The sequence below is a fragment of the Leucoraja erinacea genome, chromosome 1 (assembly GCF_028641065.1).
Source record: "Leucoraja erinacea ecotype New England chromosome 1, Leri_hhj_1, whole genome shotgun sequence".
Classification (NCBI taxonomy): Eukaryota; Metazoa; Chordata; class Chondrichthyes; order Rajiformes; family Rajidae; genus Leucoraja; species Leucoraja erinaceus.
In genome coordinates, this window is record NC_073377.1 from 136,182,625 (window position 1) to 136,206,623 (window position 23,999).

Here is a 23,999-nt window from a genome sequence, read left to right on the forward strand (position 1 = left end):
TGGAGTGAGGAAGCTCTGAGATGAACTTAGATGTATAAAATCATGAGGGGGATAGACTACATGCACAGTCTTTATCCCAAAGTAAGAGAATCCAAAACTAGAGGTCTATGTTCCCCCAGGCTAGTTATGTATATGCCCCAGTGCACGCTCTCATCTGAAGGTGGCAGCTTGATATTTTGACTGACAGACCTCCACGCTGACCATCAATGGTGAATAGTGCAGGGAACAAAGCTCTTACCCATTTCTACTTGATGCTAATTGGGGCGTGAATCCCACCATGCTTTGTGAAGTCAATAACTAGCCGCTTCATCCTGCTGACATTGAGGGATACGATATTGTTCTGAGTACTATCTCCTTTCTGTACTCTGCCTCTTCACTGTTTGCGATTCGGCTCACCACATCTGCAAACTAGTATATAGAGTTAGAGCCAATTTTGGCTATAGTCATGAGTGTACAGGGGGTGGAGTAGGGGACTGAGGATGCACCATAGCAGTGTGTGCTTGTGGGACTGGAGGTGTTAAGAATGGGTGAACATGGAAGAGGACTGACTTTGGTGTCACCTCTCTTCACTTTGTGGTCTGTGAGTTAAGGTTTAAATCCTCGTGGCAGAGGTCAGTGCTGATGATGATCACATTTCACTAGGACTGACAAGGAGTATCTTGTGATATGAGTTTGTGGGGGAGGGGTTGGCTAGGGTAATAATAAAAGACACGTGGGATGAAAAATATATAAATGTTTCTTAGTCGCTACAATTTGGCGAGGATGCAAAGGAATTAAAAGGATTTTTTCTCCAAGACGCATCCTTTCCCCCCTCCTCGCGGCCTACCAGCTGGATCGGAGCGGCCTTTCCTACCGGAGACCGGACCAGAGCTACTACAGCGGCGATACCTACCTGGATCGCCGTTTGGAGCTCCGGAGTGTTGGGCTTGCAGCATCGACATCATGGAGCTGTGGTTCGAGGAGATCCCTACACGGGCGGCGCTGACCGATCGCGGAGTCCTGGGACCCTTTGCCGAGGGCCGCCAGGAGCTGCGGACTCTGGTGGGAAGCGGCCGTTTTGGAGGTCCAAGCCGCTGAGGTTAAGGCCTCCAGTCCCGACGTCGAAGAGCCAACATACCGGCGAGCGGGCCTGAGCGGCGGGCTGCCCATAGCAGCGACTGCCGAGGGCTCCGGAGGCCCCAACCACGAGTGAACATCGAAGAAGAGACTGACTTTGGTGCCTTCCCTCACAGTGGGAAACCTTTGATTCTGCTGTGTGGGGATGTTTTATGTTTAAATCTATCGTGTGTTGTGTTCTTTATTTTAGTGTATAGCTGTATGGTGATCACATTTCACTGTGTCATCTGGCACATGTGACAAGTAAATGTATCTTGTAGATATTGAGTTCCGTCTTCAAAATCATACAGACGAGCATGAGAAGACGAGTTGGCTCAACCCATAATAAAAGACACGTGGGATGAAAGCTTACAATATATAAATCACTGCCCGTTAAATGCTAGACACTCTTTGACTACATATATATAGACTACATTATTCGAAGGCAAAATTAAATAGGATTTTTCCAAATATTTCCCCTCTCTGTGATAAATGTCAATTTCAAGAAGCCAACCTATACGCATACCTTTGTAACGTATAAAAATTCAAAATTTTTGGGCGGACATTTAAAAAATTATTTCTGAAGTTATCAATATCCAACTGGACCCAGAGCTAAAATGAATAATATTAGGAGTATCAGAGCTTAGCACAAACTTTACAATAAGTCAGAGACAATTTCTTGATTACAGTCTAATAACTGCAAAAACATTAATACTAAAATTTTGTATTACGGAAATGACAGACCTTGCATTTGGAAAAACTAAGATTTGTCTTAATTGACAAACCAGAATTATTTGTTCGAATATAGTCTCCGTTTATTGAATTTTTGAAAAAGTGAATTGGTTTAACACAAAATCAGGGTTGAAAACTGAGTTTGGGATTGGATGAATAGTGATATTCAACATTTCCTGGATCTATCTCCACAATCTTGTTATTGGTAGTTTCCTTTTGCGTCTCCTCTTTTTCTCTATTAGTTTCTCTCATCTTTTTCTCTCTTTATCTTTATTCTTTAAAAAAAAAAGAATGTATAAAAAACTGAAGCTATGTAAGAAATTTGTAATTAAATTGTCACTTACTATTATTTGTATACTTGCTTCTAATGAAAATATATTAAAAAAAATAATAATCTTCAGTTGCTGGGAATCTGAAATGAAAACAGGAAATGCTGAGAACCCTCAGCAGATCAGTTACCGTTTTAGATTGAAGACATTCCACAGACATTCCCTTTGTCCTATCCAGTTCTCACACCATCTTCTCTGCAAATTACATTTTCAACATATTTCTAGTTCAAATGAAGGATGTTGGGCCTGAAACATTAAATCTGCTTCTCTGCACAGATATTACCTGACTTGTCAGTTCAGCATTTTCTCTCTTCATCTTCCATTGCCTCTCCCCTTATTCCCTTTGCATGGCTAGAACAATTACTGATCGTTTCTTCATAAAAAGTATTTGTATATTGAGTCCATGAAAGGAGCTAGAGAGAAAACGGGGAATTACAGACCAGTTAGCCTGACCGGTGGTGGGAAAGATGCTGGAATCAATTATTAAAGAGGGAATAATGGGGCATTTGGATGGCAGTAAAAGGATTAATCCGAGTCAACATGAATTTATGAAAGGGAAATCATGCTTGACTAATCTTCTGGAATTTTTTGAGGATGTGGCAAGTAAAATGGATGAAGGGGTGCCAGTGGATGTAGTGTATCTAGACTTTCAGAAAGCGTTTGATAAGGTCCCGCACGGGTCACTGGACTAAAATTAGAGCACATGGTATTCGGGGTTGGGTGTTGACATGGATAGAAAATTGGTTGGCAGATAGGAAGCAAAAGAGTAGGAGTGAACGATCCTTTTCAGAATGGCAGGCAGTGGCGAGTGGAGTGCCGCAAGGCTCGGTGTTGGGGCCGCAATTGTTTACCATATATTAATGATTTGGAAGAGGGAATTAGGAGCAACACTGGCAAATTTGCCGAATGTACAAAGCTGGGTGGTAGTGTGAACTGTGAAGAGGATGTTAGGAGGTTGCAGAATGACCTGGACAGGTTGAGTGTGGGCAGATACGTGGCAGATGCAGTATAATATAGATAAATGTGAGGTTATTCACTTTGGCGGCAAAAACAAGGGGGCAGTTTATTATTTCAATGGGGTTAGGTTAGGCAAGGGGGAGGTGCAGCGAGACGTGGACGTCCTTGTACACCAGTCACTGAAAGTTGGCGTGCAGGTACAGCAAGCAGTGAAGAAAGCTAAATTGAATGTTGGCCTTCATAACCAGAGGATTTCAGTATAGGAGTAAAGAGGTTCTTCTGCAGTTGTATAGGGCTCTGGTGAGACCACATCTGGAGTATTGTGTCCAGTTTTGGTCACCTAATTTGAGGATGGACATCCTTGTGATTGAGGCAGTGCAGCGTAGGTTCACGAGATTGATCTCTGGGATGGCGCGACTGTCATATGAGGAAAGATTGAAAAGACTAAGCTTGTATTCATTGGAGTTCAGAAGGATGAACTCTCTTATCTTATAGAAACATATAAAATTACAATATAAAATATCTTATAGAAACATATAAAATTACAAAAGAACTGGACGTTAGATGCAGGAAAAATGTTCCCAATGTTGGGCGTCCAGAACCAGGGGCCACAGTCTTAGAATAATGGGGAAGCCATTTAAGACTGAGGTGAGAAAAAAACTTTCACCCAGAGAGTTGTGAATTTTTGGAATTCCCTGCCACAGAGGTCACTGGATGGATTAAAGAGAGAGTTAGATAGAGCTATAGGGGCTAGTGGAATCAAGGGATATGGGGAGAAGGCAGGCACGGGTTATTGATTGGGAACGATCAGCCATGATCAGAATGAATGGCCTCCTCCTGCACCTATTTTCTATGTTTCTATGATTAAATAAAATTCTGAAAATTCCCAAAGTCTGGAAAATAAAACAGAAAAGCTTGGAAAGGCTCAGCAGGTCAGGCAGCTTCTGTGCAGGGATAAACAGCTATGTGTTTTTATTTGCTGTAACTGCCACCTACTATATAGCATTGACTGTATAATTAAACATTTGTAGCTAGGTCCTGTAGCTTAGTATGAGATTGTTGCACCACCTATCACAAAATCTGCAATATATTATTATGGCAGTGGCATGTAGATAGAAACAAAGCACGGGTTTTTCTGTACACGTTGTTGCCAGTGTGTTTTTCAAAAGTATACTATGCCTACTCACACACATTCACGAGACTGATAAGATAATGAATATATCACGTGACACAAATCACACCATTCTGGTACTGAGTTCTTAAAGGTACACAACACTGCTCTTCCCTTAGAATAGAAAATAACTTGTAAATTAGCCAAACAAGAACAATTTTATAAATTTAATCTGATGACTGGTTTATGCACTCTTTCTGATCTCCTGAGTGGTTTAGGGGGGAGCGTCCTGTTGTGGTTCTGAATGAGAGTCAGTTATGGTTCTGAATGCGAGTCAAGTTTCGGATCATTTACCTTTGTCTCCATATTCTTTGGAACTTCGGATCTTACATCTGAACTTTGAATAATACCAAAGTCTGACAAATCTGCTTATTCGTCTATTCTTTGCTCTTGAGCTGGTTCATCCCTTGCTGGGATCATGTGGTTTATGTGCACACTTCCTCCAATCTCTACCAAGTACCTCCTGGTACCACACACTTCAACTACTGTTCCCACCTCCCATTTATTTGCTTTGTAAGGTGAGCTGAGAACACAAACCTATGTATTGAACCTACGTTCTTTTTTACTTCTACCATTATGACATTTCTGATCAGAGTGTTTGTGTTCAGCCTTAGGTTAAGTAAAACTAAACTCAATCTAGTTCCGAGCCTCTTTTCGTGAGAAGGTCAGCTGGCGTGAATCCTGTGGTAGATTGTGGCATGGTATATTTTGAGCAAAAAATTAGCTAGCCCCTGTGACATTCAGGAAATTTTCAAACAGTGTAGCACGAAATTGTGGGTCATTGTCAGTGTCAAGCTCTACAGGTAAGCCATGACACGCAAAGATAGACCCCAAAGATTAGAAAGATGAGAGGGGATCTTAATGAAATATAGAAGATTATTAAGGGATTAGACATGCTAGAGGCAGGAAACATGTTCCCGATGTTGGGGGAGTCCTGAACCAGGGGCCACAATTTAAGAATAAGGGGTAGGCCATTTAGAACAGAGATGAGGAAAAACTTTTTCACCCAGAGAGTTGTGAATCTGGAATTTTCTGTCTCAGAAGGCAATGGAGCCCAATTCTCTGGATGTTTTCAAGAGAGAGTTAGATAAAGCTCTTACAGATAGCGCAGTCAAAGGATATGGGGAGAAGGCAGGAAAGGGGTACTGATTTGTGGATGATCAGCCATGATCACAGTGAAGGGCTCGAAGGGCCGAATGGCCTACTCCTGCACCTACTGTTTATTGTCAATGCTGTAGCCATACTGTGGCAGGAGAACTGCCCATCGCTGCATTCTCGGGGCTGCCTTTGTAGGTATTGCTAACAGAGGACCAAGCATAGTGAGAAGTGGCTTATGATCTGTAACTGGGGTGAATTTCCTACCCAGCAGACTCTGATGAAATTTCTTGATCCCAAAGATGATACTAAGGGCTTTCCTGATTTGTGAATAATTACGCTCACTCTTGGTAAGTGTGCATGATGCCAATGGTATAGGTTTGTTCATGTTCCATTACACGTGAAATCACAGCTCCTACCCCACAACTAGATGCATCACAAGTTAACTTCAACTCACGATTTGTATCATAGTGAAGCAGTAATACATCACTGGTCAAGCTTTTCTTACCATGCATCATGAGCATTTTGTTGCTCTTTAGATCATTCCCAGTTTTCATATTTTTTCAACAACTTGTGAAGAGGAGCTAGCTTTGTTACTAACTCGGGTAAAAAGCACGAGTAATATACTGTACCATACCCAGGATGGAACGAAGTTGAGACTCATTTTGTGGTGTTGGGGCATTTGTTATAGCTTCAGTTTTTCTCTCCACTGGTTGTAGTCCACGTTGATCCACTTTCAAACCAAGATACACTACTTATGTCTGTAAGAATATACATTTGCTTCTTTTCAACTTTATATTGTGATCATCAAGCCGTTTCAACACTTCGCTGAGTATCTTCAGATTCTCATCCTTAGTAGCAGTCGCAATCAGTAAGTCATCCTGATTGCTCCAACAATGTGCTATTCCTTGCCGAATGTTGTCCATTGTAGCTTGGAAGATATTTGTGGTGCTGACTTTGTGGTGCTGTGGGTGTAGGAATACATGCCCGTGTGTGTTTATTGTGAGGTACTGTTGGCTCCGCCAACCAACATTTAGCCGCAGAGCTGCCAAGTAGTACGGATTTTCCGTATTTTGTACGGAAATGCGATAAGAATACGGATGTACGGATTTGCTTTGTTAAATACGGATTTTTTTTTAAATCGGCCCGACTTCCTGTTTCATCTTGCTGTTTAAAAAAATGCAAGGATATAAGTAATACTGTACCTCTAAAAATTATAGTGGATTAAATCTATTAGTATTTTAAATGTCAAGATCTGGATGATTATTTTTGTAAGCTTTGATCTGCCTCTCCCGCTCCAGGTTTACACAGCGCTGTCAGTTTAGCGCGTGGGAATTTAAACTAAGAGCTGTCTGGTTCTAAAAATAGTGCTACCAGCTGGAGCGCTATGGGTGTTATACATAGCGCTATGGGTCACAGACTGTTCAGGGAGGGAGGGAGGGAATAAGAGAGGGTGGGAGAAAAAAAGGAAGGAGAGGGAGGAAGAGAGGGATGGAAAGGGGAAGGGAGAGAGAGAGAGGGAGGGGTCAAACGCAGTGGACAGGTTCCTCTTCGGGTCGAATCCAGGTGTGTGTTTGCTCACCCTTTGTGCCATCGTAGCTCTCCTTGAACATGGCAACATCAGTTTCTGCAACAACTAATCCAGTTGTGTTTGTGTTTCGACTTGGAATACAGAATTTCAGTCTAGGTTCAGTACACGGAGCCAATATTTGCATATCAACTTTGGCCTATTGACATATTTTACGACAACTAAGTCAAGTCAAGTTTATTTGTCACATACGCGTACAAGATGTGCAGTGAAATGAAAGTGGCAATGCCTGCGGATTGTGCAAAAAACTACAGAACAGAATAGAACAGAATCAGTATTTACATATTATGGAAAAAAACAGCAATTTTAAAAAGACACAACACAACAGTAAATTGGTACAGTAAATTAGCCCCTGCTGAGAAGACACTCCGTCTCATCCTCTCTGTTTTCACAGCATGCCAACAGAGGCATTTGCCTGACCGTAGCAGCTGGAACAGTCCGTTGCTGGGGTGGTAGGGGTCCCCCATAATGTTGCTGGCTCTGGATCTACACCTTCAGATGTACAGTTCCTGCAGGGGGGCGTGGAGTTCCCATAGTGCGTTCGGCCGAACGCACTACTCTCTGCAGAGCCTTCTTGTCCTAGGCAGAGCAGTTCTCAAATCAGATTGTGATGTTGCCGGACAAGATGCTTTCTACAGCCCCCGAGTAGAAGCACTGAAGGATCCTCAGAGAGACTCTGAATTTCCTCAGCAGTCTGAGGAAATGAAGTAGCGGGTACGTCGGAGCTCAGGGACGTCTCTTAGTGCTAACGGCAAGTACTAGGGAGAGCTCGCTAATGGCAGGTAAGCACGGGAAGACTCGTGAAGATTTTTCAACATGATGAAAAATGTCCACGAGAGTTCCGAGTACCGACGAGTGGCCATTACCTTAATCTCCGAGTTCGAATCAGGGCAAACTCGGGAGAACTCTTGGAATTAACTCGTACCGTGGGACAGGGGTTTACGTCTTCCTTTCCAGACCCACCATTGGCAGTGTAGATCTGTACCATTCAAGTTCATCACTCTCTGAATGTTCTTTGGAGTTATGAAACCCATATGTTTTGTTTTGTCGAGCCTTTTGTTTTGCTTTGTCCTGTGATGGTGCTCTGCATGCTGATGCAATATGGCCTTTCTTTTGACAGTTGCAGCAGTTCTTCAACTGGCACTTGTTCGGTTTGTGTTGACTATTGGATCGATAGCACCTATCTGTGCTTTCCCCAGAACTTAGCTGTGAAGGCCTTTTCCCTGTCTTGTCATGCTTTCGTTTTGAACTGCCTTTTGACTATGCCAATATGTGTTGGTTGAAACTCATCTTCACTTTGAGATGCCATCTCCTTGGCCAAGGCAGTTTTGCATGCCAAATCAAAGGTAAGGGCTGGTGTGTTCAGTAATTTTGATTGGATTTGCTTATCCAGCAATCCACATACAAATTTATCATGCACAGCTCAATCCAGAAATGTCCCAAAATGGCAGTGTAGAGACAAGTTCTTCAATGTGATAAAGTACTCACCCACTGTTTCATCAGACTTCTGGTTTCTTGTGTGAAATTTGTAACTTTCTGCAATTTCTATGGGCTTAGGGTTGAAATGAGCACCAAGTGTAGAAACAACAGAATCAAATGAAACATGTCTTGCTTTCTCTGGGGCTAGAATGTTGGTGAGAGTTGCATAAACTTCAGGACCAATTTCAATTCATAGAATGACCTTTTTGCACCCCTGGCTTTGTGCTCTTACCTGCACTTGATCACCATCCTCGGTTTCTTCAGCTTCATTAATGTAATTTGCATTAAAATACATTTCCATTCGCTCACAGTTCGAAGTAAAGGTTACCCTGTTCTTGTCGAAAGTCCCAAGTCGGCCGATGTATCCCAAGGACATCATCTTGGCATGTAAATACACCACAAATATAGCCTGGCTATCTCTAGATGATTCGTACAGCTGCTGTTTTACACTACAGTCCCATGCATAGAAAGATCTGCTGTCTATCGTGTTCAGTTCACGAACAACTCCATATTTGCTGTTTAAAATGTTAAACAATACCTCTTACTGCAAAACAATCCTGCACTGAATTTAAAGATTTTCACAAACGCCATCCGATCTTCATCGCCATTTGTAAGATATTACGGCAGTAGATAGAAACAAAGCGCAGGTTTCCAGTGTTGCCGATGTCGGTCTATATTTTTTTAAAGTACACTGTGCATATGCATACATATTCACGAGACTGATAAGGAAATCAATATATCACATGCCACAAATCACACCAGTCTGATACTCAGTTCTTAAAGGTACACTACAAAATCCCATGGTTCCAAAAATTGTGAAACATTTAGTAGGTATGATTTTTATACTTGTCGACGTTAATCAGTCTAACAAACTAGCAAAAGGATGAGGCAGTGGTAGAGTTGCTGCCTAGCAGCGCCAGGGACCCAGGTTCATTCCTGACTATAGGTGTTGGCTGTATGGAGTTTGCACATTCTTTCTGTGTCCCTAGTGTGTAGGATAGAACAAGTAAACGGGTGATCATTGGTTGGAGTGGATTAAGTGGGCCGAAGGGCCTGTTTCCAAGGTATATCTCTAAACTAAACTAAGCAATGGAATATATAGAACAGTATGCAAAGCTCTTGGGCGGGGAGCCTGCAAACATTAAAACCCAAGGTTTATAAACGGAAAACTTACGTATTGTGCTAAATGTTGCTAACTGATGGTACATTAAGATACCGAGTATAAACAACTGCAAGGAGAGAAAAGGGAGCAAGCAGGCTTTTGTGGGAATGTGTATTGAACAATCGGTTTAAGGCCCTATGCATGCAACATCCCAATAATTTTTTGTTTGGCTCAAGGATTAGACACTATTCCACAATGAGAAGTGAATATTATAATTGTAGATCATTTTGCTGCAAGTAATAGATTAACAATTTTGATCTATATTTTTCTACTGCAGTCATGGGTAGTAGAATATAGTAAAGGATACTCCTATTTCATAATTCAGAAGCTTGACACATTTTAAAAAGTCATTTGTCTTGGTATATCTAGAGGCTTGTAGGTGAGCTTAATAAGAAGATTAAATAGCACAGACTAGGCCAGCTTGGTCTAATTATTCCATGCAATTGTTTGTATACAGTCATTGGAGCTGCTTCCTACTCTTTATCTAATTCTTTCTGTTTATCCTTCTGATCCTTCCTCTGTCGTGTTTCTCCATCTTCTTCATTACAGCTGTTCAACTACTCAATTACCATCTCATTTTTATGATCTTTTATTTAAAATAAAAGTGTTTTTTTAAACACTAACTTCCCCTCCCATTCCCACACTGACCTTTCTGTCCTGGGCCTCCTCCACTGTCAGAATGAGGCCCAACGCCTCAAAAAAGCAGCATCTCATATTTTGCATGGGCAGCTTACAACCCAGTGGTATGAGTATTTACTTCCATAACTTCAAGTAACCCTTGCTTTCCCTCTCTCCATCCCTCCCCCATCCTACTTCTCCAACTATGTGTTGGAAAGAACTGCAGATGCTGGTTTAAATCGAAGGTAGACACAAAATGCTGGAGTCACTCAGCGGGGCAGGTAGCTCTCTGTCCCGTTGAGTTAGTCCAGCATTTTGTGTCTACCTACTTCTCCAACTAGTTTCATTGTCCTACTGATTAGATGTTACTGATTGTATGCCTCATTGTTGCCTTCCCTTCAGCTAACAATGATCCATTCTATATTTTTCTTGAACTTTGTCCACTTTGATCTGTGTTTTCACATCTTACCCTTCCATATCTCTACTTCTCCTTCTCCTTGACTCTCAGTCTGAAGAAGGGCCCGAAATGTCACCCATTCCTTCTCTCCAGCAATGCTGCCTGACCGCTGCGTTACTCCAGCATTTTGTATTTTATCTTCGGTGTAAACAAGCATATGCAGTTCCTTGCTACACACGTAGTGCAGTAAACTACTGATCATCTTCACTCGGGGGGGGGGGGGGGGGGGGGGGGGGGGGGGTTGTATCGGGTCTGGAATGAACTGCCAGAGGAAATAGTTGAGGATGCAGAGGGGATGCAAGGGGATATAGAAAAACCAAGTAGATGAGAACCTGGTGGAATTTGAAATGGGAGGAAATGAGATCATCCACTTTGTTTTATTTTTCAAATAGTGACAGATTGGATAGTATTAATAGTCAGAGCTGTGCTTGTACACAAGTCACTGAAATATGATATGTAATTGTACCGAGCGACTACCAAAGCAATGGTATTTAGCTTTATTACCAGAGAATTTGAATATAGAGTAAAGGAGTCTAATTGCAATTTATAGAGGGGCCTGGGTGAGACCACGCCAGGAGTATTATTCATAGAGCTGTATAGCATGGAAATAGGCCCTTTGGCCACCTTGTCCAGTCTGAACGTTAGCATATTGTAGCAATGTTTCAAAATTTTGAGATTTAAAAAATCAAGTCTGCAATTTACACCATCGGATAAAGCATAAAAATAAGTTTAATTTGACACCTAATTCACTTTCATATCTTCTTCAGTATTAAAAAAGTTACGGCCTTTTTCATACTCGGAAATTAGCATCTTGTTCCCTATTGCTTTTCCATTGACTTAACTCAAAAGCTGTGATCAAGGGCAGTCAAAAGCCCATAACTTTCTTAAAAATTAAGACTGAATGACATTTTCAGTTATTATAGATTGAAGCATTCTGAAACAAAAATGAAACAATCTTACTTGGATGACCTGAAATTAAAGCATATAATTAATTAGTTACCTAATTGTAGCTATTTACAAAATTCAAATTACTAGATCTAAACATCTATCCATTTCTTAAGAAAAGGCCATTTTTAAGAAGCCTAAGTGTCCAAATAACATTCACACAAGAATTCACAATATAACATGATTTTTAAATCTCATTGTCATGAATTTATAGGCCAAATGGAAGGAATTTAGTGTTTAATTCCTGTAAATTAATGGCCATTTTAATCATCTTGTGAGTGGGATTTTGTGGAACGCGATCGATTGGAACGTTGCATTTGCGGTGAATTTAAACCACATATCGGCAGTAAAAATACTACTGGTTGGTATGGGGGCCTGTCACCTTTTCGCAACGTGAAATTGTTAGCACGTTTATATGTAAAAGTAAACGCCGTGCCTTGCTTTGTCCCCTACGTGAGAACCGTCCCGTTGTCGGCGTCGACGGCTTTAGAAGACGATTTTAATTTTACTCCTATTAAATAATCCAGCGCTATTTTTAATAAACTTAATAAAACGGCAGTCGGAGCGATTTTTCTTAAGCAACTAAACAGCCTGACAAAGATCAATTTGAACAGGCTGGATAAAAACGGCATTTTAAACCCGCTCCCCTCTCAAAGGCGCCAAAGTCGCACACACAGCCAGTGACAGAACTGCAGCGCCGCTGAAGGTAAGTTTTGTAACATACTTGCATATTGGGCCATTTTCCTGCAATTGGCCTATAAGGAGGTTGCACACAGTCGAGATCACGACCCGTGACCCGTCCTGTTACCACATAACGCGAACTGGAGTACACGCTATGAACTGCAGGTAAGCATTTACTATGGTTGCCAGCACAGCAGGCCCTTCTTCTGGCCCAGCATCCGGACTGGTTGCACACTCGCGGACCCCGGGCTGTCTATCCCCGCGGCTAGGGGTGGGGGGGGGGCCGGTGGGTCAGTGACTCTGGGTGGGCGGAGGGAGCAGACCGTCCCCAACTGCTGCAGCTGACGCTGCCCGGAGCCGCTTCACCCGGCAATCAAATTGCTCTGAGTTTGAGTTCGCTTTATTTAGCAAAGGCTTATCGAGATGGTGCTGTCTGGACACGACAATGAATGTCGCTATTAGTCACGGATTGTAAAAGACGCTACACCATGAGATAACACCAGTTTAAACCTTATACCTTCCCGCTTTCAATGACAGCACCCACAATTATTTACAGAGCAAAAATTGACCATTTCGGCAGTTTTTAACAGGTAAGAAAGTACGTGTTTCGTGTATTCACAGTGTATGCCGATGCAGCCATGTCCTCCACATGGATTGAGCTGCTCCGTGTGTCACGCCCTTTGACCCGATGACCTTAGGTGCAACCCTCCCTATAGCCCTGTCGATATGTGTCAAAATGTCTTTTAAAATACATTATGTACAGTATGGCCAGAGTGGGTCCCACCGTAAATTGGAGGAGCAGCACCTCATATTTTGCTTGCGTAGTTTATACCCCAGTGGTATGAACCAAAGATCTTATAGCGGAGCAAGATAGGCTACTCCTGCTAAATGCAATGGGCTGACATGTAGTACGCTATGGAGGGGATCCTGGGCATTTTTCCCATCCCATTTTAGTAACCTGAGCCTACCTGACCCGACCCGACCCGACTCGCAGTGTAATCAATGTTGCGGGGCAACAGTTTGTGTGGGTTAGATTCATAAATCTGTCAGTTCATACTTCTTGTCAATAATAATAATTATTTTATTTATAGAGCACTTTAAAAACAAACATAGCTGCAACAAAGTGCTGTACATCACTAATCATTGACAAAAAAGTTAATACACACCAAAAATAACAATCAAAAGAAATAGTAGGAAAAGACATGTAAAATAAAGAAACATCAAAAACACCACAAACAGAAGCAAAGCCTCAGGCATGGTCAAAAGCCAGGGATAAAAAGTCAAGAATAAAATTTGACTCTGGTAATTGTCTTTTTTAATGTTTTTTAAATCATTTCTTTTTAAATGGTTCACAAGCAGCGTTTGAGTTGATTTTGTAGTAACCGGAACCGACCCGACTCGCAGGGTAATTGACATTGCGGGGGAACTTTTTGTGTGTGATATAGGGTTAGATTCATAATTCTGTTAGTTCATAATTCTGTTAATTCTTGTTAAAGAATAAAATGTTTATAAACACACATACATGAAAATTATATAAATGTATATAATCATATAACACACACAATTATATTTCTTCTGATCCAATAATGAACTTTATTTCAGACTAGACAAGGGACATTAAATAAGAAACATTGTAAACCTCCCCGCAACTTCACACACACTAGGCCTTATCCCCCTCTCCCGCTGCCCCAGGCCGCGCACTCCCTCTCCCGCTGCCCTGGAGCCCACACTCCCTCTCCCGCTGCCCCAGGCCGCGCACTCCCTCTCCCGCTGCCCCAGGCCGCGCACTCCCTCTCCCGCTGCCCCGGACCCCACACTCCCTCTCCTCGCTGCCCCGGGCCGCGCACTCCCTCTCCCTGCTGCCCCGGGCCGCGCACTCCCTCTCCCCGCTGCAGATCCAATCTTTGGTCGGAAGCAAGATGGCGGAGCAAGATGGCGGAGGCTGGTTGCTAAAATGAGTCATATAATCACCCATGAATCTGCCCATGAGCGTACAACACGTTTGCGTGAGAGTAACCCATCTTGCTTCGCTATAAGATCTTTGGTATGAACATTGACTTCTTCAATTGCAGGTAGTCCTTGCTTTCTCCCTCTTTCCCCTCCCCTTCCCAGCTCTCCCACAGCCCACTGTCTCCGCCTCTTCCTTTCTTCTTCCCGCCCCTATATCAGACCTGAAATGTCACCTATTCCTTCGCTCCATAGATGATGCCTCACCCGCTGAGTTTCTCCAGGATTATATCTACCTTCTTATGTACAGTCTTTATTTCTTTATCCAAGAAATTATGAACTTGCCATAGGATTGCAGTAAAGGTTTACTAGATTGACTGCTGCATGGTGTATTTACTGTAGGAGTGAGTGGGCTTGTACTCTCTAGAACATTGAACAGTGCAGCACAGGAACAAGCCCTTCAGCCCACCATGTCCTTGTTGAACATGATGCCAAAATAAACCAATCTGCTCTGCCTGCACATGATCCTTATCCCTCCATTCCCTGCATACCCATGCGCCTATCTAAAAGCCTGTTATACACCACGCTCATATCTGCGTCTACCATCACCACTGGCACATTCTAGGTCCCGCCAATTCTAAAAAAACTTTAGGGTGAATATTGCGTCTTTAGGGTTATATTTTAAGTAAATGGAGTGATATGGTGAATGGGTTGAAGGTGGGCTGTGATCATGATGGAAGGTGGAACAGGGCAGGGTCTGCATTTGTGTTTAATATCTCTTGCAATTAATGATAGCTTATTACTTGCAATATTCTGGATCTAGTCATTTGAAACTAGAGCCAGAATATCCACATCCTAGAACATCCACATCCCTCTGACTTGCACAATCTTGCCAGATAAATAAGCAAAGGATCTTTGTAAATAAGTGCTGCTGTTATTTTTATTTTTTCTGCCAAAATGGACAGTTTACCTTTTCTCGGGTTATACCCCTGATCTTTGCACATATCTCTTTGTAGCTGCCTTTCTTCCTCTTCACAACAAATGTGTATTTTAGTGCAGAATAAATGAACCATCTGTGTGGCACATTGCTGCTTTGGGGCAGATGTAAAAACGTAGTTTGGACGTTCAGATGTGGAAGTTGTTGGAACAAATACAATTTAGCACTGTAGTGAACTTGAATGGTCATGCAAAGATCCATCTGTAAATGAAAAGAATTTGCAAAATTCCAGGAATCAGGGCTGCAATAAATTAGTGCTGCCTTTGTTTTTGTTGTTGGAATGTACTTTTTATTTTTTTTTTAAGATGCAGGTAGTAGTAATTCGGCCCACTGAGTCTTTGCTTTCCCTTGGAGCACTCCCATCAGTCCTATAACTTATTATTTCCCTGCTGCCTATTCTCATTTGACCATTAACTTCCCCTGGATTTCACAACAGTGTTAATCAGATAGATGCCAGGAGTAGCATGGGGTACAAGCCGATGAGATCAGTTTGGGTATTGAGGCCACTTTGCTGAAGAATGGAGCTGGGCTTGATACCTCGAGTTTAGAATGAAAACTGCATCTTATTGAAACAATGATCATTACGGGTTTGGGCTAGAGGCAGGAAATGGTTCCCGATGTTGGGGATATTCCAATGGGTCTTCACAGTTTGAATATAAAGGGTAAGCCCAGTTTAGAACGGAAAACTGCCTCACAGTTGACATTGAATCTATGTTTGGGAGCATTGGAAAGGGAGTAGAATCTTGATTGGTATTATGTTTGGCGTAAATATTGTGGGCTGAAGGGCCTGTTCCTTTACATAGGGCAAACCCAGATGTTGGGGAACACAAGGCACCAGAGGTCAGCATCAACTGCTCTGCAACTTTGTCACCTATTGGGATTGTGTTTTGGTATTTCACTGATCTCAGATGTAGAAACTACGTTCACAAAAGCTAGATGCGCAAGCAAGGTGGGTCATGGAATGCAAATGGCATTTAACCCTGAAACATAGGAAATGTTGTGCTTTGTGAGCAATTTTGGACTTCATATCTGAGGTGAGCAGGATGTTCTGACATTCATGGCAAAAGGAGGGTAGGAGCCAGAGAGTTGTAAATCTACACCTGGAATATTGCGAAGTTTTGATCCCTGAAAGGATGCCATTAGCAGAGAATGACAGATCCTGGGATGGGGACTTTTATGAAGAAAGACTGGAGTAGACTTGGCTTGTACTCGCTAGAATTTAGAAGGGGGGGGGGGGGGGATATGTGCTAAAGGGATTGCTGCTAGTGGAAACTATAGAAGTGGATTCAATGAGAAAAAACATTTTTCACAGAGAGTGGAGACTCTCTGGAATGGGGGGGGGGGGGGGGATACAACTTTCACGTCATTCGATCAGATATATGAATAGGAGGGGTTTAGAGAAAAAACATTTTTCACAGAGGATATGGGCCTACCTCCAATACCATTGGTGCTCTAATTTTGCCCACTAAATCTCAGGGGGTATGTGAGAGGCCAGGATACTGAGTTTATCAAATGGCTTTCTGAAAGTCTAGAGGGCCGAATAGCCTACAATTATTTTCTATGTTTCCACTGCCAACCAATTTTCCCCGTCAATCCTACCTCATACCATGTTCTAATTTTGCCCACTAATCTATGTGGCCTCTTATCAAAGGCTTTCTGAAATTCTAGAAGATTATCCACTGGCACCCCTTCATCATTTTACTTGTCACATCCTCAAAAATTCTAGAAGATTAGTCAAGCGGGATTTCCCCTCCATAAATCCATGCTGACTTGGATCAATCCTTTTACAGCTATCCAAATGTGCCGTTATTACTTATTTAATAATTGACTCCAGCATCTTCCCCACCACCGATGTAAGGCTAACTGGTCTATAATTCCCCGTTTTATCTCTCACTCCTTTCTTGAAAAATAACTACCCTTCAATCCACAGGAACTGATCCTGAATCTATAGAACATTGGAAAATTACCACCAATGTGTCCACAATTTCTAGAGCCACCTCCTTGAGTACCCTGGGATGCAAACCATCAGGCCCTGGGGATTTATCGGTCTTCAGTTCCATCAGTCTACCCAATACTATTTCTCGCCTAATGAAAGTTTCTTTCAGTTCCTTTGTCTGCCTAGATCCTCTGTCCTCTAGTACATCTGGGAGATTGTTTGTGCTTTCCTTAGTGAAGGCAGAACCAAAGTACCTGTTCAACTCTTCTGCCATTTCCTTGTTCCCCATAATAATTTCCCCTGGTTCTGTCTTCAAGGGACCCACATTTGTCTTTACTAATCTTTTTCTCTTAACATACCTAAAGAAGCTTTTACTATCCTTCTTTATATTCTTGGCCAGCTTACGCTCATACTTCATCATTTCACCCCGTGTTGCCCTTTTGTTACCTTCTGTTGTCCTTTGAAAGTTTCTCAAACCTCTGGCTTTCTGCTACACTTTGCTATATTATACACCTTTTCTTTTAGTTTTATTCCTAACTTCCCTTGTCAGCCACAGTTGCCTCATACACCCCTTAGAATCTTTCTTCTTCTTTGGAATGAAATTATCCTGCATTTTCTGGATTATGCCCAGAAATTGCTGCCATTGCTGTTCCACCCTCATTCCTGCTAGATTCCTTTTCCAGTCGACCTTGGCCAGCTCCTCTCTCATGCCTTTGTTTCAACTGCAACTCTGACACTTCTGATTTAACCTTCACCCTCTCAAATTGCAGATTCAAACTTATCATATGTTCACTACCTCCTACTTTACCTTGAGTTCCCTTATTAAATCTGGAGTTTCCTAACAGTATTACATACTTTTCTATGTAATGAAGAGGCTCGTGGTCTGAATATCGGGTGAATGTTGATTAAAAGTTAAATGATGAGGGGGGAGAATAGCTTGGAATGAAAGTGGAATCCTACTTCAAGGAGGTTCAGCGATGGAAACAATGTGTTGGAATTAAGTAACTGGTGGCCTGATAATACTGTTTTTTGTCCATTCTGCATGGCTGTGGTGCAGACATATCCTGGGTGCCCTTAATTTTCCCTTCACTTTTGGTTAATAGATGATTGAGTCTTTTCCTCCCCAACCCCCCTCTCCCTTCCCTCAACCACCACCCCTTTATATGTTGGTGCTTAAATGTATTCTATTGCCTTGATGTGCTAGTATTTATGGTTAAATTCAGAGGTTCAACTTGATGTAAAGTGTTTGTCTTTAATTGAAATCCATCAAAATGTAAAATGATGCCTCTTTTGTTTACTTACAGGTACAACAGATTAGCACGGGAATGGACTCAGAAATATGCAATGTGATACCTGATACCTTGGAGTTCAAATATCTTGCATCATAGCTGGAATAAACTTTTAAATGACTGATTTATGATTTTCCTATTTGGCTGCCCCCTTGTAAGATCACATCTTTCATGCCCCTCGTTCCACCTCCTAACCCTCCTGGCCCTCTCCTTGCCCTTCCTGCTCCACCCCATTCACATGCTCTTGTGAGAAGGCAGTTTAGTACTTTGTGCTTGGAACGACCACTCTGGACTTCTAATGTAGTTTCATCAATCATCTGAAATTTTGACCTCCTTTATATATGGAGCATGTGGTAAGTGGCCAATACCTTCATAATAACTTGGTTATGAGTTTTAAAACATTCTCATTGAAATAACAGTCCTGATTTATATGTGAAATTAAATGAGTCATCTTCATTATTAAGGGATTGCTGCATTAATGGGACAGCATCTTTCATTTTCCCCAAATAAAATGGTATTTGAGTCTATTTACTTCATGCTCATAACTTTGTTATGGATGCTGGATTGGTTCAGAATGTTATAACGTCGGCATTAATTAAAATATATGCTGTATTTTATGCATGTTAATAAAAGGAATGACTTAAGGTTTTTGTTGGTTTTACGCAGAATAGAAATGGAAGTTACTGTCTCTTAATCTTCCTCCTCAAGCGAACAAACAAATCATTTTGTAAATTTCATTTACAGTACTGCTTTTTTTTTAAAATAAATACAACTATCAGTTGATCTGTTTTCCACAACACTTTTACATGGCACTGAGTTATGGTTTTCATCTTTCGGTAGACTGATCAACTCATAGCTTGTATTCATTGGGTTTTTCTTTTAATAAAGTTGCATAAACCATTGTTTGAGCAGCCTGGATGAATGGGGTACAACCTTTTAAGGTACAGCTATGATAAAGTGATAATATCTTTAGTTGATAGCTTTTAAGGTTACTTATGAAAACTGGGTGTGACCTTGAACGGCTTGTCATGGTGCATTGGAACAGTTTTGCCAAACAATGCAAGCCAGTCATTTTTAAATGCTTTAATGCTCTCTCTTGGTTCTTGGAGTATCCTATTATACATTGTGTTCATGCCTACATAGGGCTACAATAATTATTTTTTTAGTTGAAAATTTAAAGAAAAATGTAGTTCCAGAAATTGTCATCTGTAAGCATAGTTTGGATTCGGGTGTAGATTGAACAACATGTAACATGCAGTCTTCTGCTGCTATATTTTATATACTTGCTCAAAGCTATATTATGGGATTGTTGATGATGTTTACAGTTAGTCTTGTTGAGAGACTGGCTCTTTATTATTAAATAATGATTTGATTATTGGAAGCCAGAAACTGTAACTTGAAATGAATCTGTTCCCATCTTCAACAGTCGCTCACTTTCTCCACATTTGTGTTTACAATCTCAAAGAATCTGTGATTTAATTTGTCTACAAGGAAGAAGGAAGATAATTATGAAAATCAGTACATGCTTCAATTTTAAATCTTTTTGGTGTGTAGATATTATTGGTATAAGAATTTGGAACATGATTTTTATATAAACTGTAAATCTCAAGGCAGTAATTAAAATGTTACTATAATAAAGATGCAGCAAGGGTTTCAAAGCTATCTAGAAATGCATTCTGGACTGTAGCAAAATTGGATTTTACTTTCAAACATTGTAAATATTTAGCCTTAATTTCTGGAGCTTTAATTTATACTGCTAATTTCATTTATTTCCTGGCAATTACTATGCCTATGGTTTATGTAAACTTAGTCCATAGTTCTTCTTTTCAACTTTATTTAATCCTACACACATATTTGTAGATATTGTAATCTATGGAAAACTCTTGGGGGGGGGGGGGGGGGGATTGAATGGGGTGACATGGTAGTTTATCAGGATGCTTGCCATAGCTTTGGGCAAATTGCCCAATGTGGTAAATATTCCCGTGCAAGTCCAGAATTCTCCCCGTACAGCAATACGGCAGCTTCAGTATTCTGAAATTTGATGCAACATCAAATGTGTAAAAACAACGGTAATGTCGTGGGTTTAAATTATCAGATTTGCTCTAACTACTGCTTTCCAGACTAAATTGTCGTCAGGTGCTGCCGGACTTTAATTACTTTAAATCTAAGATTTCTGCATTCCTCTTATCATTAACACGTTTTTCTCAATGCCAGAATTTTCTAGGGCTGAAATATATTTTCTTTTCCCTTCCCAAATCATCCTCCTAGATCTAGTTTAGCTGTAATCTTGTTCCAAATGTAACAATTTTGGGCCCAAATCACCAATGCTGCAGGTAAGGGGATAAGGATGGACTCTGGTAACTTGGGGAATATCTACGAACCTGGGGAATATCTACGAACCTGGGGAAGGGGTGGTAGGGAGGGGGGGTTTATATAGAGCAAGCTGCCAGAGGAGGTAGTTGAGGCAGGTACTATAACAACATTAAAATACTTTTGGGTGGGTACATGGATAGGAAAGATTTAGAAGAATATGGGCCAAAAGCGGATGGAGTATCTTGGTTGGCATGGGTGAGTTGGGCTGAAAGGCGTGTCTTTGCGTTTCATGACTGCCCTGTGACCTACGATATCAGTATTTAATTCAACATATTTCCATGCATTGACTCCTGCAGTGGATTTTATGCATGTTTATTTATACACTGTAAATAGAACACTACCACACAGGAGCAGGCCCTTTGACCAATAATATCTATGCCGAACTTAATGCCAAGACTATCACTTATCTATCTGCACCTGATCTATATCCCTCCATTCCCTATATATCCATATGCCAATCCAAAAATCTCTAAAATGTCTCACATCTGCCTCAATTACCACCTCTGGCAGCGCATTCCAGGCACTCGCTGCCCTCGGTGTTTTGTTTTTTTTTTAAAACACATGCCCGCACATCTCTTTTAACCTTTGCCTATCTCACTTTAAAGCCATGCCTTCTAGAGTATTAGACTTTTCTATCCTGGGAAAAGGAGTGACTGTCTACCCTATCTATGCCTCTCGTATATATGCTTCTATCAGGTCACCCTGAAAAATCAGGCATTCCAGCAAAAACAATTCAAGTCCGTCCAACCTCTCCCAGTAGCTAATATTCCCTAATCCAATAATAATTCTGCTAAACCTCTATACCTTTTTTTAAAAGCCTCCACATCCTGTAGTGGAGCAACCAGAACTTCACACAATACTAACCAAAGTCCTATAAAGCTGCATCATGATTTATACTCCAAGCTATGAAAGCAAGCATACCTTATGTCTTTACCACTATCTACTTGTTGTCATTTTCTGGGAGTCGGCCTCCCTAAAGTGCAACACCTTATTCTCAGATTAATATCTGCCATTTCTGTAGCTGATCCATATCCTGCTATATGCTTCAATGTTCCTCGCAGCCCGCGACCCCAGCAATCTTGAACAGGAAAGAACTGCAGGTGCTGGTTTAAATCGAAGGTGGGCACAAAATGTTGGAGTAACTCAGCGCGACAGGCAACATCTCTGAAGAGAAGGAATGGGTGATTTTTCAGGTTGAGACCCTTCTTGACCAGCCAACATCAGTCTGAAGAAGGGTCTCGACCCGAAACGTCACCCATTCCTTCTCTCCAGAGATACTGCCCGTCCCGCTGAGTTATTCCAGCATTTTGTGTCCCCAGCAATCTTGATGTCATCTGCAAATTTTCTAACTAATCTGCTTAATTACTGGTTAATAAGTTTGTAGATGATACAAAGATTACAGACCTCCAGCCTGAATATTTATTATCCTTCCACCACAATCCTCTGTCTTCTATCTGTAAGCCAGTTCCGCATCCTTACTACCAAGTCACTATTAATCCTGTGCATCTTAATCGTCTGGGTCAGCCGAGCAAGGGGGACTTTTTCCTCACTAAAATCCATGTAGGTAACATCAACCCAACTGTCATCAATCACCTCCAAAAACTTGATCATGTTAGTAAGACATGATCATCTGTGCACAAAGCCATTCTCTTCCAAATGAGAATAAATTCTATCCTATCCAGAAGCATCCTTTCCATTAGTTTTCACTGTGACGTAAGGCTACCCGGCTTATAATTCCCTGGATTTTAATACTTTCCTCCTTAAATAAGGAACATATTTAAGACTGGACATCTAAAGTCCAGTCTTGAGAGACATCGTCTATGGCTAGAGAAGACGCAAATCTCTCAATAAATTGTGATCAGTCCTCCAGGTCTTGAGGATTTAACTACCTCTGGGGCCCCAACACCGCCACCTCCTCCCATGTCAGTATTATGTACATTTTCTGGTTGCAATTGTTCAGACACTGAAATTGATTGGAACGACTGGAGGCAAACTTTACAATGGCAGAGGTAAGATAGCATGGGGAAGGGTCCAGACCAGTTTCATAATGTCACTGTCCTTTTTGAAAATGTAACATTGCTTGGCCAAGAACCTATTTGGGTTGGAGTGGCCTTCTGGTAATTGTAGACATTCAACTCGGGGCAGAGATGAGTGCAGCCACTGTGTCGAAGGAGAAGGTGTTTGGAGAAGCTGAAAGATTTGAAGATGGATAAGTTAATTGGACCAGATGGACTACACACCAAACTTCTGAAAGAGGTAGCATTATGGAGGCATTAATAGTGATATTTTAAGAATCACTAGTCAAAAATGGTTCCAGAGGGCTGGAAAATCACAAATGTAACTCTAATGTGTAAAGGGAGCAAGGCAAAAGAAAGGGAATTACAGGTCAGTTAGTCTGACAAGTGGTGGTAAGATTTTAGAGTATTATTAACAATGATATATTGCATTACTTAGAAGCATGTGATAAAATAGGCCAAAATGAGCATGGTTTGGTGAAGGGGAGATCTTGCCTGACAAATCTGTTGGAATTATTTTAGGAAGTAACAAGCAGGATAGACAAAAGAGAGTCAGTGAACATTGTTAACTTGGATTTTCAGGTCTTTGATAAGGTGCCACACGTGAGGGTGCTAAACAAGCTAGGAGTCCATGCTATTAGATGCAAGGTGCGAGAATAGATAAAAGATTAACTGACTGGCAGATGGGGAAGAGTGGGAAGGAAGGGAGGCTTTTTCTGGTTGGAGATCGGTGACTCATGATGTTCCTAAGGGGTCGGTATTGGGTCCACTACTTGTAAATGATCTGGATGATCATTAGACTATGATAATTGGAATAGATGGCTTTGTGGCCAGGTTTGCAGATGATATGAAGATTGGGGCAGGTAGTGTTGAGGAACTACCTGAGTTACTATCTCGTTTAAATCTATCAACTAATGAAAGGCCTGGATAGAAGCCATTCAGCCCTGAGCCATTCAATATGATCATGGCTGATCATCCAAAATCAGTTACCCGTTCCTGCTATTTCCCCTTATCCCTTGATTCCCCACGAGGTAAATCTAACTCTTGAAAACATCCAGTGAATTGGCTCCACTGCCTTCTATGGTAGAAAATTACAGATTCACAGCTGGGTGAAAAAGTTTTTCCTCATCCTA

General features: G+C 41.5%; 1 protein-coding gene across 1 annotated transcript in view; it reads left to right on the top strand.

The window, feature by feature from the left end:
• The window catches only part of LOC129702248 (ubiquitin-conjugating enzyme E2 D3-like), a 65,701-nt gene extending 46,322 nt beyond the window's left edge, over positions 1 to 19,379 (top strand). The window contains exon 7 of the mRNA XM_055643924.1: positions 18,494 to 19,379. Within this exon, the coding sequence (XP_055499899.1) occupies positions 18,494 to 18,539 (46 nt within the window). The 3' untranslated portion in view covers positions 18,540 to 19,379. The remainder of the gene's footprint in view (positions 1 to 18,493) is intronic.
• Positions 19,380 to 23,999: the final 4,620 nt, after the last annotated feature.